The sequence below is a fragment of the Phocoena sinus genome, chromosome 19, assembly GCF_008692025.1.
Source record: "Phocoena sinus isolate mPhoSin1 chromosome 19, mPhoSin1.pri, whole genome shotgun sequence".
Taxonomy (NCBI): Eukaryota; Metazoa; Chordata; class Mammalia; order Artiodactyla; family Phocoenidae; genus Phocoena; species Phocoena sinus.
The window spans coordinates 15,656,293-15,670,681 of record NC_045781.1 but is presented as its reverse complement, the minus strand read 5'-3'; the positions used below and the strand labels follow the sequence as shown (position 1 = coordinate 15,670,681).

The window sequence follows — 14,389 nt, the reverse complement described above, 5'->3', positions numbered from 1 at the left end:
CAATTTAAAAATTGGGTCAGGGACTCCCCTGGTGGCACAGTGGTTAAGAATCCGCCTGTCAATGCAGGGGACATGGGTTCAAGCCCTGGTCTGGGAAGATGCCACATGCCACAAGGCAACGAAGCCCACGTGCCACAACTACTGAGCCTCTGCTCTAGAGCCCGCGAGCCACAACTACTGAGCCCGCGTGCCACAACTTTTGAAGCCCGTGCACCTACAGCCTGTGCTCTGCAACAAGAGAAGCCACCACAATGAGAAGCACGCGTACTGCAACAAAGAGTAGCCCCTGCTCACCGCAACTAGAGATAGCCCATGCACAGCAACGAAGACCCAACACAGCCAAAAATAAATTTTTTTAAAAAATGAATTCCTACCATTTGCAGCAACATGCATTAACCTGCAGGGTATTATGCTAAGTGAAATAAATCAGACAGAGAAAAACAAACACTATGATTTCACTTTTATGTGGAATTTTTACAAACAAAACACATGAACAAACAAAACAAAAGAAAAACAGATTCAGAGAACAAAATGGTGGTCCCCAGTGGGACCTGGTGGGGGAACAGATGAAATAAGTGAAAGGGATTAAGAGATACAAACTTCCTGCTATAAAATAAATAAGTCATGGGGGTGTAATGTACAACATATGGAATCTAGCCAATAATATCGTAACAACTTTGTATGGTGAAAGATAGTAACTGGACTTATTGTAATGATCATTTCATAATGTATAATAATATCAAATCATTATACCTGAAACTAACACAATAGTGCATGTTAATTATAATTCAATTTGTTTTTTTCTTGCCGTGCTGTTTCCAGCACTGCTGAAATCCAGTTTGTGGGATTTCAGTTCCCCAACCAGGGACTGAACCCAGGCCCTTGGCAGTGAGAGCATGGAGTCCTAATCGCGGGACAGCCAGGGAATTCCCTACAATTCAAATTTTAAATAAATAAATAAATAAAGGGGGGAAGATCTAAAGGATGAGGAGGAGGTAGCCTTTGAAGATAAGAAAGAAGGGTAATTGAGTTGTGGGGGGGCACAACAGGAATAAAAGCTCAGATGTGAGAGGGAGGGAGTCTTGACAGGTACTGTCCCAATGAGAACACTGCTTTCCTCTCTGGAAAGGTCTTAACCTAAGGATAAGTTCCCTCCATTCAGCCTGATCATTACTTCCACCAGCCCCCTGCAGTGCTTCAGTCCTATCATCCCCTGCCCTGGTTCCATGCCCTGGCCTCAGTATCCTCCTTGTATCGGGGTTCAATCAGAGAGGCTGAACCACTAGGGGAGATATATCAGATAGATAGATCAATCGATAGATAAACAGGGATTTGATATTATACAATTGGTGGAGTCATTAGGCAATCCTTAATATTGTTGTCTTAGTGTCAGATGCTGGCACTCGAAGTGCACAGGGCAGGCTGTTGTTAGGAAGGGAAGACAGATGTAAAATGGGGGGAAGCAAGCTTGCCTCTGACCTTGTTGGTATGAGCAGCCACAGAAGAAGTTGGAGCTCAACACACATATGGCCCAGGAGTTGGAGAAGTTGAAGGAAGAGCCAGGAGAAGGTGAAACAATTGCTGGCCTGGCTGCTGCCCTATGCAAACATGATGAGCCAGCAGCCAGCCAGTGACAACCTGTGTGATCTACAAAAGGGCAGCTGCTTCACTTCTCCCCTCCAAATCTTGCCCAAGAACCTCTTCCGTCCCATCATAATTGGACACAGAAGGTGATTCTAGGAAATAGTTCATTCAACCTAGTCAAGTGGACACATTACAAAGCCACCACACAGAGACTGGAGGAGAGTGGGGAGAAGATGTTTAGTGGTTGCTGGGGAGATGGTCACATGACCAGCTCTGCTCTCTCTTAGGTGTCTTGAGAGGATGTGCCTAATAATCCCTATTGGCTTTTTTTAGAGCTGGAGGGGAAACTGCTGGCAATTATTCCTTATTTGCCTTTAATTTTTTATCCAAAACAGATAAAGAATCCTTTTATATTTATATATAATTATATAGCTTGAGTCAAGGTGCATCTGATTAACTGCCATTCGTTTATGGTTATAGATATTCATTAAACAATATTCCAGCTTTTTGGCCAATTCTTTTGTTTAATAGACTTTATTTTTTTGTGAGCAGTCTTATGCTTAGAGAAAAACCACACAAAAAATAAAGTTCCCATCTACGTCCCCTCCCTCCACACACATTTTCCCCTATTATTACCATCTTGCAGGAGGATGGTACCTTTGTTACTATTGATGATCAAGAGTGAAACATTATTCCTAACCAGAATCCATACCTTACGTTAGGGATCACTCTGTGTTGTACAGTTCTATGGCTTTTTACAAATGCATAATATGACATATCCATCATTACAGTATCATACAAAATAGTTTCACCCTCCTAAAAAAATCACCCTTTGTGTTTCACCTTTTCATCCTTACCCCCCACCCACTGGCCACTACCATCTTTTTACTGATCTCTATAGTTTTGCCTTTTCCACAATGCCACATAGTTGCAATCATACAGCATATGGCCTTTTCAGATTGTCTTCCAAAGCGGCTTTATCATTTTGCATTCCCACCAGCAATGAATGAGAGCTCCTATTGCTCCACATCCTCAGCAGCATTTGGTGTTGTCATTGTCTTGGATTTTAGACATTCTAATAGGTATGTAGAGGTAACGCGTTATTGTTTTAATGTGCAGCTCGCTGATGACCTATAATGTTGAACAACTTTTCACATGCTTATTTGCATTTATCTGTATATCATCTTTGGTGAGACATCAGTTCATAATTTTGTCCATTTTTAAATTGGATTATTTGTTTTCTTATGGTTGAGTTTTAAGAGTTCTTTGCATATTTTGGATACTCATCAATAATCAGATATGTGTTTTGCAAATATTTTCTCCCAGTCTGTGACTTGTCTTTTCATTCCTTTAACAGCCAATACTTTCTAAAGTCCCTTGAAAGGCTCAGAGGCCCTTGGCAAACATGCTGTCTAATTGATTTTCTTTTTTTTTAACAGCAAAACAACACACAAAGGTTGGAAGGGTGGAGATGTTTGAAAGAAATGGAAACTTGAGAAATCAGGATGGTGGAGTAGCAGCTGCTAGTCTTTCTTCCAGGAAGCCCATCTGGATTACATCAGCCCCTGGCACCCTCTTCTGCATCTCAGCCCTTATGAAGAATTTGAAGCTGAACTCAGCTTCTCCCCGAAATCTGCTATTTAGTGGTGACCTCATGGTCCCCTTTTCCCTGGACTAGAGACTCGGCTGACCCTTGGATGTCCCCTTGACTCCTCACACCCAGAGTCTCACATTGTTATCAGCATCTCCCCCAAAGCTGCCCCTTCTCTCACCTCCCCATTTCAAGGTCTGTTCCACCTAATCAGCCTAGAGCCCTGGATCTCAACCCTCAACAGCCAGTCAACCTCACATGACCCATCTACTCAGTCTCCTTTCTTCTCCACAGCCCTACAGTGGTCCAGCACTGTCCTCAACCCCTTCCTCCCTTCATCCTGCTCCATCCTCCTCCCAGCGTTCCCAGCTTTAGTCTCACCCCCACCACCTTTCCTGCCATTTGTTTCTTCAACAACTATTTAGAGCGTCAGGCTCTGTACTGGACACTGAGGACAGTGATGAATCATATTGAATGAAAAGTCCCTGAATGTTGCCATTTCTCAGGGTCATGTCTGAGACTGAGTGGGCTTTCCAGAACTCCAGCCCTAGTATCCAGTGCTTTCTGGGGCACTCCATAGACCTCTCACATTTCTTGTGTCCCAAATTGACCCACCCCTGCTGCTTACGTTCTACCATCCCTACCTGGTGATGCGTCTGTGTCCCTCACTGAACTGGTAGCTCCAGTAGCTGGGGCTCGAGTAGCTGGGACTGGGGCTGTCTCAGCCACCGGGGTGTCCCCAGCACAGGGTCAGCTCACGAATGTTACAGAATGGTAAGGACGAACGAATACCTAGAAGAAAGCATGCCGGAGAGATATTAGGGTCATGCCATCTGCCCTCTATCTCTCACTCAGACCTGACACCCTGTTTCTGAAACCAAAAAGCAGTAAATTTGGCATCTCCTCGCCTGATTCTCATCCTCCTGGGATGAAAGTCCCATTTTGTCAAGAAAATGAAGGGAGGCATTGGGGACCTTTGGTCTCTTAGGGAACATGTGGTAGTAGGAAGGAGGATGCAGAAGGCTAGCGGGCCCCACCGTTTCTCCACGCCCGTTTCATCTCCACTCAAAGGGACCGGACCCTCAAGCATGAGAGACGTAGATAGGCTCTGACATCTTGCAGAGCCGGAAAGCCCCTCCCTGTCTGGCGATCGATGGCGTCACTTCCGGCGCACTCGTGACGTCAGAGGCGGAAGCCACACTTGAAGAAGGGGCGGGAGGCGGCGGCTGAGGCGCTGTCATGGAGTTAGCGCAGCAAGCGCGGGAACTGGGCTGCTGGGCGGCGGAAGAGATGGAGGCGCCCGTGGCCGCCCGGGCCCCGGAGTCGACGCTGCGCAGGTGAGGACCTCTCTAGGAGTGACGACTCCCCACCCTGGAGATAGAGTCCCGGGGAGTGAGAACCACATCGTCATCTAAGACGCGCCGCCCTCCCCATCCCCCTCTGCCCGAGTGAGAATAACCCTTGAGGGCGCCCCCGCCCCCCGAGTAGTAAATCCCGGCACAGGATCCTGAACTGTGTGAGGACGTCCTGGCGGTGACTCCAACACTCCCGCGCCCATCCTGTGAGGCCGCCCAGAGTGAGGTCCCTTGCACCAGTGGGTTAGTAATGAATGCCCCCTCCCGGTGGGGAAATTGGATCTCCAGAGTAAGGCTGTCCCTGCAGCACTTCATCACCCACCACACACCCTAGCCCAGCCAGTGAGGACCCTCTGGAGTCAGCAAGGACCACCCCATTGAAGATTGAATGTATAGGAGTGATGACCCACAGCTGATAATGAGAGAGCCCCTCCAGGCAGTATAGCCCTCACCCCCACCTCTGGAAGTGACTGGAGATAACCCTCTCCCAGGAGAAAGGGAGCACTCCACCATGGAATGAGAATACCCCTACACCCAGTGAGAAGCCCACCCTCTCAGTGACTGAGAACTCCCCAGGAGGGAATACCTTACCCCCAAAAGTATGGACCCTCCCTCCCCCAAGAGGTGAGAATTCCCTAGTAAAGACCTTAACCCCCACCACCCTGCGAATGAAGATCCTCCACCCTGTGTGACGTCCCAGGCATCCCCTTACATACTGTTCCCACAGGCTGTGTCTGGGCCAGGGGGCCGATATCTGGGCCTACGTCTTGCGGCATGTGCACAGCCAGAGGTGAGCCCGGCTGCGTGAGGGAAGCTGTGGCAGGGGAGGGGACCTAGGCGAGTCCTACAGTAACTCCCCTTCCTCCTACCTCTCCACTATAGGAATGTCAAGAAGATCCGGGGAAACCTGCTCTGGTAACTGGTCCTCAAAGCTGTCCCCTCCTGTCTTCCCAGCCCCCTCAAGCCATGTCCCCACCCACAGCCTCAGCCTCCCATCTCCCCCTGGAAGTCCCTGTCATCCCCTAACTCTGGCCTCATTTCCTCAGGTATGGCCACCAGGACAGTCCAGAGGTGAGAAGCACGTGCTGCAAGATTTTCTTTCATCCAAAAAGAGGACTTGTAGACCTGCTCTAGCCCCAGCCTTGTGCTGGGTGATGCTAGGGTCACTGTCACAAAACAGCCCTGACCCCTGCACTCACAGGGCTTACAGTCTAGGGGGAGAAGGTATGAGCTGTGGTTGGGGGGACATGGATATGGGGCATCAAAGCTGGTGAGGTTGGGAGAAGAGACTGGTTTGGGAGAGATACTGAGACCAATATGGGACCCAATGTGTGCATGGTGCCCAGGTGACATCTGGGGTGGGGGAGGCTTCCGGGAGACCTCAGGACTTCCAGGTGTGGGGCTCAGTGGGGAGATGAGGACTGGGACGGAGACAAGAAACAGGGTGGGAGGCTAGATGAGGCAATCCCAGGAGGAAGGAGGGGGACAGGATAGTACCATAGTGCTCTTCTGGTCCTAGAAGTTCAGGCACCGAAACTGCCTAGGGAAAACCCTCTGCCACCTAACTGGGCAGGTAAGAGACTGCTGCTCCACACAGGGCAGTCAGGCCAGGCCGAGCCCCAGCCAGGCCATGCATCTGACCCTGTACCTGATTCCACCAGGCCCATCGGAAGTTGAAGCTGGAAGCCGCTGTTGCCCACCTGCGGGCAGAGATCCTGGAGTTAGACCAGAGCCTGGAGCTGTTGGAGCGAGAGACTGAGGCTCAGGGTGACCCATGGGGCTGGACAGATGGGCAGCAGAACAAGGTTAAGGAAAGTACTGATGGCCGCCCCTGTTCCTCTCACAGACATGGCCATGGAGCGGGCCCTACAGAGCATGCAAGACACCCAGCGTCGTGCTCTCCTCCTCCGGGCCCAAGCTGGGGCCATGCAAAGACAGCAGCGTGGGCTCCAAGGTCCCATCCAGCAGCTGCAGAATCAGCTCAAGCATCTGCAGGACATAGAGAGGTAAGCCCCAGGTGTCCGGGGAGCAGCCACATTCTTAAAGACCCAGTGCTCTGCCCGGACGCTCCTTGGGTTCCAGAATTCTGGGCTCCACTCCTTAAGATTTAACATCCATGAGGCCAGGAAGTTTTGTCATCTCAGCCACCTGTATTTCCAGTGCCTAGAATAGTGCCAGCTATATATCTAGAACACCGGTGCGGGGGAAAAAAAACGGTAAATGGGACAGCCCTGCCCTCATGGACCTCACACTGTGATGCAGAGGAGACAGGTGGTAAACTAGGAGACAGACCCTGTAATCATAGGTAGAGATGAGCGCTATGAAGAAAAGGTGACATGATAGAAAGGGAGAGGGACATCCTGCCCTAGGTATGATGGTCAGAGAAGGCCTCTCTGAGGACGTAACATTTGAGTTGGGGGAGGGATTTCCATGGAGAGGAACAGCAGAAGCAGAGCCCTGAGCTTGGCATGTGGGAAGAACAGCCAAGAGGCCAGTTCGGCTTAAGTTTCGTAGGCAAGAGGGAGAGCGTGAGGTGGTAGGTTGGAGAGGTGGACAGAGCGCCATGGAGGCATTGGAATTTTATTCTCAGGCTGGATTCATGGCCTGGCTCAGCCACTTACAGCTGTGTGACTTTGGGCAAAGTATTTAACTTCTTTGTGCCTCAGTTTCTAAGTTCCATAGAATGGGGATAATATTAATACCTACTCTATAGGGTAGGTATGATAATTGAGTGAGTCAAATCACGTGGAGTGCTTAGAAGAGTTCTAATACCCATTGTTGCTTTTCTGAGTGTAATGGGGCCACATCACATTGTTTTCAAGGGTTTGGAGCAAAACAGTGACATGATCTGTATGAGGTTTTAATAGGATCATTGACTACTGGGTAGAGAGCAGACTGCAGTGGGCAAGAGCAGGGAGACCGATGAGGAGGTTAATGCAGTCATCTAGCCAGGAGATGACAGTGGTCTAATTTGGGGTTGGCCTCTGAGATCCAGGCTAGCTTTGCTGGCAGCGAGAGGGGACACAGACATCTGTGCTGCCAGCTCCCTCCTCCCAGGAACCTCAGCCCCAACTGCACTCCTCTCTCCAGGAAGGCCAAAGTGGATATAAACTTTGGACCCTTGACATCAGCAGCCCTGAGCCTGGAGCCTGTGGTCCTGGTAAGAGTCCTGGGCCATGGGGGAAAAGGTGGGGAGCCTGGGGTTCGGTGGACCTTTGGGCCCTCCTCATGCTACACTCCCTTCTTCACAGGGTGATGTCCGAACAGCCTGCAGCCTCCGGACCCAGTTCCTGCAGAAGCTCCTGATGCCTCGGGCCAAGGGAGGCAGCATTCCGTGAGTATCCCTCAACCCCCGAGACCCTGCAAAGAACCTGGGCTTTGGGGGTAGTCACTTGTTACAGACATTGGGCCTCTGGGCTCTGTTAGCCCAGGCCCTGCCCTGACAGGGCTCCCAGGCTGGGAAAAGAGGGAAACAGACCATCATAGACAGTGACAACCCAGGTAGTTAGGGCTGTCAGAGGGTGGGGACGCCTGAGAGGTGCAGGGAACCCAAATGAAATGCCTTACCCAGCTAAGGAGACAGGACGGGTTCTCTGGTGAGGAGGGTAAAAGGTTGAGAGGGTGTTCCAGGTAAACAGCACACGTGAAGGGGCCCAAGACCAGCGAGTTGATATTAAGTGGGGAACTCAAGTCTGACAGGTGTAGAGAAAGAGCCTGGTTTCCAATCCTTAAAATGGGGACAATGACAACCCCTACCCTATAGGGTGGTGGTGATCATTAGAGGGTGAGTTGATGTGTTCTGTAACATTCTCTGTCCCCTTCCCCAACTCCACAGAACCCCTCGAGATGATCTCTTTGGAACTTCCTACCAGCAGTGGCTTAGCTCAGTGGAGGTGAGGGGGCTCTCAAAAAGGACACACCCTCTGCCCCATGTAAACCTCAGGGTGCCAGGACCTAACTCTTGATCTTTCCCCTTCTCCATGGAGTCCCAGCTCGTAGCCCTCCTCCATCCTGCCCTGACTTCACTCCTCTCCTCACCAGACACTGCTGACAAACCACCCTCCGGGCCACATCCTGGCTGCCTTGGAGCATCTGGCTGCAGAGCGGGAGGCAGAGATCCAGTCCCTGTGCACCGTGGATGAGCTCCAAGATACAGAGATAGCCAGGTGTGGCGTGGATGCTCCCACAGTCAGAGCAGGGCAGTGGGCTGAGTAAATTGGGACAGGTCAGGACCAGGCAGGGTGACCTGCTGATGGGGGTGGAACTGAAACCCAGTAACCATTCTGGCAGGTGGGCTGACATTGGTTACCCCCAAGGGCCCAGGCAAGGGGACAGGTTCTCCTCTCTCTGCAGCTCGGCCCCTACTCTCAGCTCCCAGGCCCCAGACCAGCCCAACTCTAGCCAGGCCCTGCCGTCCATGGTGCATCTCATCCAGGTGACCCCCAGGACTCCATCTCCTTCCCAACCCACTCGATCCCCTCCCCCAGCCCCCAACCCCAGGGACCATGCCCACCCTGACTCTGTGCCTCGCTCCAGGAGGGCTGGCAGTCTGTGGCTGCGCTGGTCACCCAGCGGGGCCCCCTCCTGAAGGACCATCAAATCCTGACCCGGCACCTCCAAGGCCTGATGGAGCAGATGGAGAGATGTACCGTGGGATCCAGCGAGAGGTGAGGCAGAGGCCTCTAGGCCATCTCTCTCCCAGAGGTTTCAGGTTATTGGACTTTTTCTGCACCTGTGGCTCCTGTTTCTGCATCTCTGCTTGCTCTTCTGGTTTGTCTCCCTGTGCTATGGCTCCCTGTGCATCCTTGCAGATCTGATCTCCCTCCTCTGTGGTGAGTCCTAGTCACCTTCCTTCTCCTTTGCTCTTTTCTACTCGTGCCCCAGGCAGGCATTGGTGCTGGGGCTCCGGAGCTCTGCCCTGTGGGCAGAACTCAAGGCCCTGCATGCCATGAGCCAGGAGCTGGAGGAGGCTGCTGGGCAGCGGCAGCTTCTGCTCCAGGAGCTACAGGCCAAACAGCAGAGGATCTTGCACTGGCGCCAACTGGTGGTGAGAGGCGGGACTCCGGGAGAAGTGGCAGGGCCTGGTGGAGGGCCGGGGTGAGGCTGGGACCCTTAAGATCCAGAACTGGGCCTCCTGGTGAGGGAAGGGGGCCAGGGTGAGACTCCCAAGAGGAATCAGGACCTGTGCAAAGGGGTGAGCAAGGGCAGAGGCTGGAAGGTGACAAGGAAAAGCAGCCCATCTCCGTGACCTCTCTGTTGCCTAGGAGGAGACACAGGAACAGGTCCGCCTGCTCATCAAGGGCAACTCAGCCAGCAAGACGAGCCTGTGCCGGAGCCCTGGGGAGGTGAGATGGGAGTTGGGGCAAATTCTGGGTAGGGCTGGGTCTCCTAGGGAGGGGCCTAAGCGGCCTCACACTGCCCTTCCCATCCCTTTCCTTCCCCACAGGTGCTAGCTTTGGTTCGGCAAAAAGTGGTCCCCACATCTGAGATGGTGGCACCGCAGAGCCAGGAGCTGCTTCGGTGTCTAGAGGAGGGAGCCCAGCATCTGCCCCATCTTCCGATGGGCACCCTGCTGCGGCACAGCCCTGGAGGGTGAGACGGGGCCATCGCCATGTCCCCTGCCATGGATGACTGTTGCTCCTTGGGCCCACTCCACAAAATCAATTCCAGTCCTCCCAGTGTTCCCGAGCTGCCAGGCCTCACCTTCAGGTCCTCAGCCCCATTCTGGAATCCTAGTCCTCAGACCCACCTCCAAGTTCCTGGGCCTCCTGAGTCCAGCTCCCAGCCCCCAGAGCCTCTGGAACCCAAGCCTCCCTCTCAGTGCCCCACCCAACCTGGATTTTCCCCCACAGGTTGCAGCCCCTCCCTACGGTCCTGCCATCCATCCACCAGCTGCATCCTGCATCCCCAAGAGGCTCCAGCCTCATAGTATTGAGCCACACACTGGGGCTGCCCGCAGGGAAGGTGAGTGCCTGTCCCTTAGGACCCGTCTTCCCACCTCTACCCCCACCCCAGGTGACTGTCCTTCCCCCTTCCTCCAGGCTCCGGAGCTGCTCCTCCCAAAGGCTGCCTCTCTTCGCCAGGACCTTCTGTTCCTCCAGGACCAGCGAAGTCTCCGATGCTGGTATCTGCTCCACATGAAGACCAGCCTGCCGCCAGGACCATCCACCCGGGGTAGGCCTGCCCTGCTTCCTTATCCAGCATCCCAGCCCCTTCCCAGGACCATCAGCGTCCAGGAGAAATCAGAAGCACCCACTGCTTATACAGTGTGCTGAGTGCTTTGAGCATGCTCACTGGTTTCATCTGCACAGCAGCCCAGGGGTTCTCTCCGCTTTACAGAGGAGAGAACTGAGAAGCAGAAGGCTTGGTAGCTGCCCAGACAGCCAAGCTGGGATTTGAGTCCAGGCCGTCTAACATGGGTCTGTGCTCCTAACCATGAGGCAGCACTGCTCATTGAATTGCCAAATACTCCTCCATCACCAAACAGTAGTATACTTGAGTAGTGAGAAACTGGGCTGTGTAGTTAAACTACCTGGATTCCCTTCTCAGCCCCACCTCCTCCTTGCTGCGGGATCTCCCTGTGCCTCAGCTTCCTCCTCAGTGGAATAAGCATGATCTTGATACCTTACAGAGTTGTTGGAAAGGCTCAGTCAGGTGACCCAGACAGGGTGTTGAGCCATGCCTGGCTGCAGCAGGCACTCTGTGTCTCTGGTGTGATTCTAGTCACTGCTATCTGCACACGCACAGTGTCTTCCAGTCCTTACCGTAAGGGAAGGGAGTATAAGACCCCAGTTTACAGAGAGGAAGCTGAAACTCAGAAAAGTCATTTATTCCTGGATTCACTTAGCAAGCACTCGCTGGGTGTGTGCCATGTGCTGGCCCTGAGAGCTCAATGGGGAAAGAGGTGAGAGCTGTCCAGGAGGAAAGATGGTGTCTCCAGTGGGCCCTGGGAGTCAGGTGAGGTTTCGCTCAGGAGTAGTAAGCAGAGGTCACATGATGCACCCCTCAAGTACTGGGCTGAGAGCCTGGGCTCTGTCTTGGGGCTCTGGGGAGCCTTGCAGGGTTCCAAGCAGGAGAGGGAAAGGATCAGGTTTAGGCTGTGAGATCACTCTGGCTGCCATGTGAAGGATGGACCGGTAAGAGGCTGAGGTTTGGGCCCAAGTAGGGAAGCAGGGAGGACACTGAGGGTTGGGCCGTGGAGATCGAGGGGCCATCAGGGGGAGGGAGGAAGGCATTCAGAATGACGCCTCAGGTATGGTGGGCTTGCACGTGGTAAGAGGACCTGGGAGGAGAAAGAGGATTAGGAGAGATGCTCAGGTGAAGGCTAGATGATTGGAGACTTGGTGACCCAATGGCTGCAAGGCACCAGGGAGCCAGAGGATTCATTGCTGCCCCCCGGGTTTCTAACCTGCAGAGCTGCTGCAGATCTGGGCATCCCAGGAAAAGGAGCAGAAAGAGAACCTGGGGCAGGCTCTGAAGCGCCTGGAGAACCTGCTGAAACAAGCACTGAAGCGAATCCCCGAGCTGCAGGGAGCTGTGGGGGACTGGTGAGACGGGGGCACGATGAGGTGGGGGCTGACTGGTGGAACAGGCAGAACTTAGACCGGGCGGGGGTGGGGGTGGGGGGCTGATGACAAGCAGAGCATGGTGCTGGGCGGAGGCCAGTGAAGGTCTGGAGGTCCAGGCCTTCCCTCTTAGGCCATCCCCTTCTCCAGGTGGGAGCAGCCAGGACAAGCCGCCCTCTCCGGGGAGCTGTGCCAAGGCCTGTCCCTGCCCCAGTGGCAGCTGCGCTGGATCCAGGCCCAAGGCGCCCTGCAGCAGCTGTGCAGATGAAGAGGTGGCTCAAAAAGAAGTCCAGAGCCTTGCATTTGTTCACCCCAACACTTCACTTCCCTTAATAAGACTTTTGGAAGAAAGCATTGCCTGGATGCATCAGCCCATTGTCTCTACCCACACCTGCCGTCCCCCTTCACAGGCTGTTCTGTTTTTCCTCTCAGTCACCTTGCCACTGTCCTATCATCCCACTAAAGCCAAGAGAATGTGTGCCCCACCCTACCTGAAACTCTCCTCGTCACTTTTACCCTCAACAAAAAGTAATCAAGCACCTGCTCTAAATACTGAGGATCCAGCACTAAAAAAAATGGACAGAAGTCCCAGCCTTCAGGGAGTTGTCATTCTAGGACAGGAGAACAGACCACTGACAAAATAAGCAAAATATTTAGTATGTGGAAGAACTGCTGTGGAGAAAAAGCGGTTGTAGTGGTGTGATTTTTAAATAGAGGGCTACACAGCAAAGGTGACACTCTGTAAAGGTAGAGAGAGAAGGAAGCACACGGGTATCTGAGGAAAGCTTGCAGAGGGGAAGACTACAGCACATGCAAAGGCCCTGCGTTCAGATGTGTTGGTGTGAGGGCTGAGGAGGCAGTGCATCTGCTGGAAGAGGGGAAGGTTTAAGAGATGACATTCCTTCTAGTTTTATACAATTTCTTTTGTAAATGTAAATTTTAAATCTCTGAGCCATTTGGAATTTATCTAAATGGATTCAATTTTATCTTATTTTAAATATATCTCACTATCACTTATTAAAATTCTCATTGAGAGCAGTGATTGCCTCTGAAGGAGGGCTGGGTGGCAGGGATCAACCAAGGAGGAGACAAACTTTCTCGAGTTGGGAATATGTTGTACATTGAAGGTGGTGGGGTTACACAGGTGTATAGATTTTTCAGAACTAATCTAGCTGTACTGATTAGATCGCAGCATTTCGCTGTGAATTATCTTCAACTTATAAAGTAAAACTTTACATACCTAAACTTTATAAAGTAGTTTTAGGTGACTTGAGATGCCACCTTTTCATACACTAAGTTTCCATGGTTAATTTGGCTGCATCTGTGTTCTCTCCAAGTCCACTGTGTCTGACTCTTGTGTGCCATCCCCACGGTGTTTTAATTATAAAGGCTGTGTAATACGTCTTAGTACCTGAAATGGCTGATTGCCGTCTTGCTCTTATTTTTCAATGTGTCCCTGTCTCTTGCTAGGTTTTTCTCTCAAATGAAGTGAACTTTATACCCAATTTGCCTGGTTCCAGAAGAAATACAAACATAGATGGGGGTTTTATTGGGGTTGCAGTTAGTTTAAAAATAAGGGATATTTGACATCTTTGAGATTTTAAACCTGATTTTCCACCTCCCTTCCCATAACTCCTCTCTTGGCCTCCAGAGCACCCTCACTCTCCCAGTTCTCCTCCTATCCCTGGTTACTCTTCCCCAGTCTTTACACGTTTGCCTTCCTATGTGCCACCTTAGTGTCCCCCCTCCTTTTCATCTCAGCTCCGAGCCACCCCGCTACTGAACCTGAGGGTCCTTACCCCCATCCTTGCTCAATATTTCTCCATAGCACATCTTCTAACATACACTGTTTTACTTTATATTTTATTGTCCTCAAGCAAAATGTGAGCTCCATGTAGGTGAATTCCTCTATAAACTAGAAGTTGGACAAACTTTCCTAAATATGATTTGAAATCCAGTTGCAATAAGGGGAAGTACTGACAAAAAAAAAATAAAACTTTTACATGGTTTAAAAAAAAAAAACAGGGCTTCCCTGGTGGCGCAGTGGTTGAGAGTCCGCCTGCCGATGCAGGGGACACGGGTTCGTGCCCCGGTCGGGAAGATCCCACATGCCGCGGAGCGGCTGGGCCCATGAGCCATGGCCGCTGAGCCTGCGCGTCCGGAGCCTGTTCTCCGCAACGGGAGAGGCCACAACAGTGAGAGGCCCGCGTACCGGGAAAAAAAAAAAAAGTAAGAAGAAATGACAAATCGGGGGGAAATGTTTGTAGTTTATAACATAAAAGTGTGTGTGTGTG

General features: G+C 51.8%; 2 protein-coding genes across 7 annotated transcripts in view; one reads left to right on the top strand and one right to left on the bottom strand.

The window, feature by feature from the left end:
* Nucleotides 1-4,295, bottom strand: part of ATP4A (ATPase H+/K+ transporting subunit alpha) — a 75,114-nt gene extending 70,819 nt beyond the window's left edge. For both annotated transcript variants that reach the window (XM_032614446.1, XM_032614447.1), the window contains exons 1-2: nt 4,213-4,295; nt 3,820-3,967 (exon numbers count right to left, since the gene is read on the bottom strand). The gene's annotated coding sequence lies outside the window, so the exon portion shown is untranslated. The remainder of the gene's footprint in view (nt 1-3,819; nt 3,968-4,212) is intronic.
* Nucleotides 4,296-4,353: 58 nt separating this feature from the next.
* Nucleotides 4,354-13,118, top strand: HAUS5 (HAUS augmin like complex subunit 5). 5 transcript variants are annotated; one of them, XM_032614471.1, is made up of 19 exons: nt 4,354-4,512; nt 5,258-5,320; nt 5,413-5,445; nt 5,577-5,601; nt 6,192-6,297; nt 6,377-6,536; nt 7,621-7,690; nt 7,782-7,864; nt 8,366-8,423; nt 8,572-8,696; nt 8,884-8,965; nt 9,067-9,197; nt 9,415-9,577; nt 9,795-9,875; nt 9,977-10,122; nt 10,383-10,494; nt 10,572-10,704; nt 11,945-12,077; nt 12,246-13,118. In XM_032614471.1, exons 1-19 carry the CDS (start codon nt 4,415-4,417, stop codon nt 12,361-12,363), a joined length of 1,920 nt encoding a protein of 639 aa, XP_032470362.1. In that variant the 5' UTR covers nt 4,354-4,414; the 3' UTR covers nt 12,364-13,118. The 5 variants fall into 5 exon arrangements, with proteins under 5 accessions (XP_032470362.1, XP_032470361.1, XP_032470365.1 ...); XM_032614470.1 differs by having other exon boundaries at nt 4,379-4,512; nt 8,821-8,965; XM_032614473.1 differs by having other exon boundaries at nt 4,384-4,773.
* Nucleotides 13,119-14,389: the final 1,271 nt, after the last annotated feature.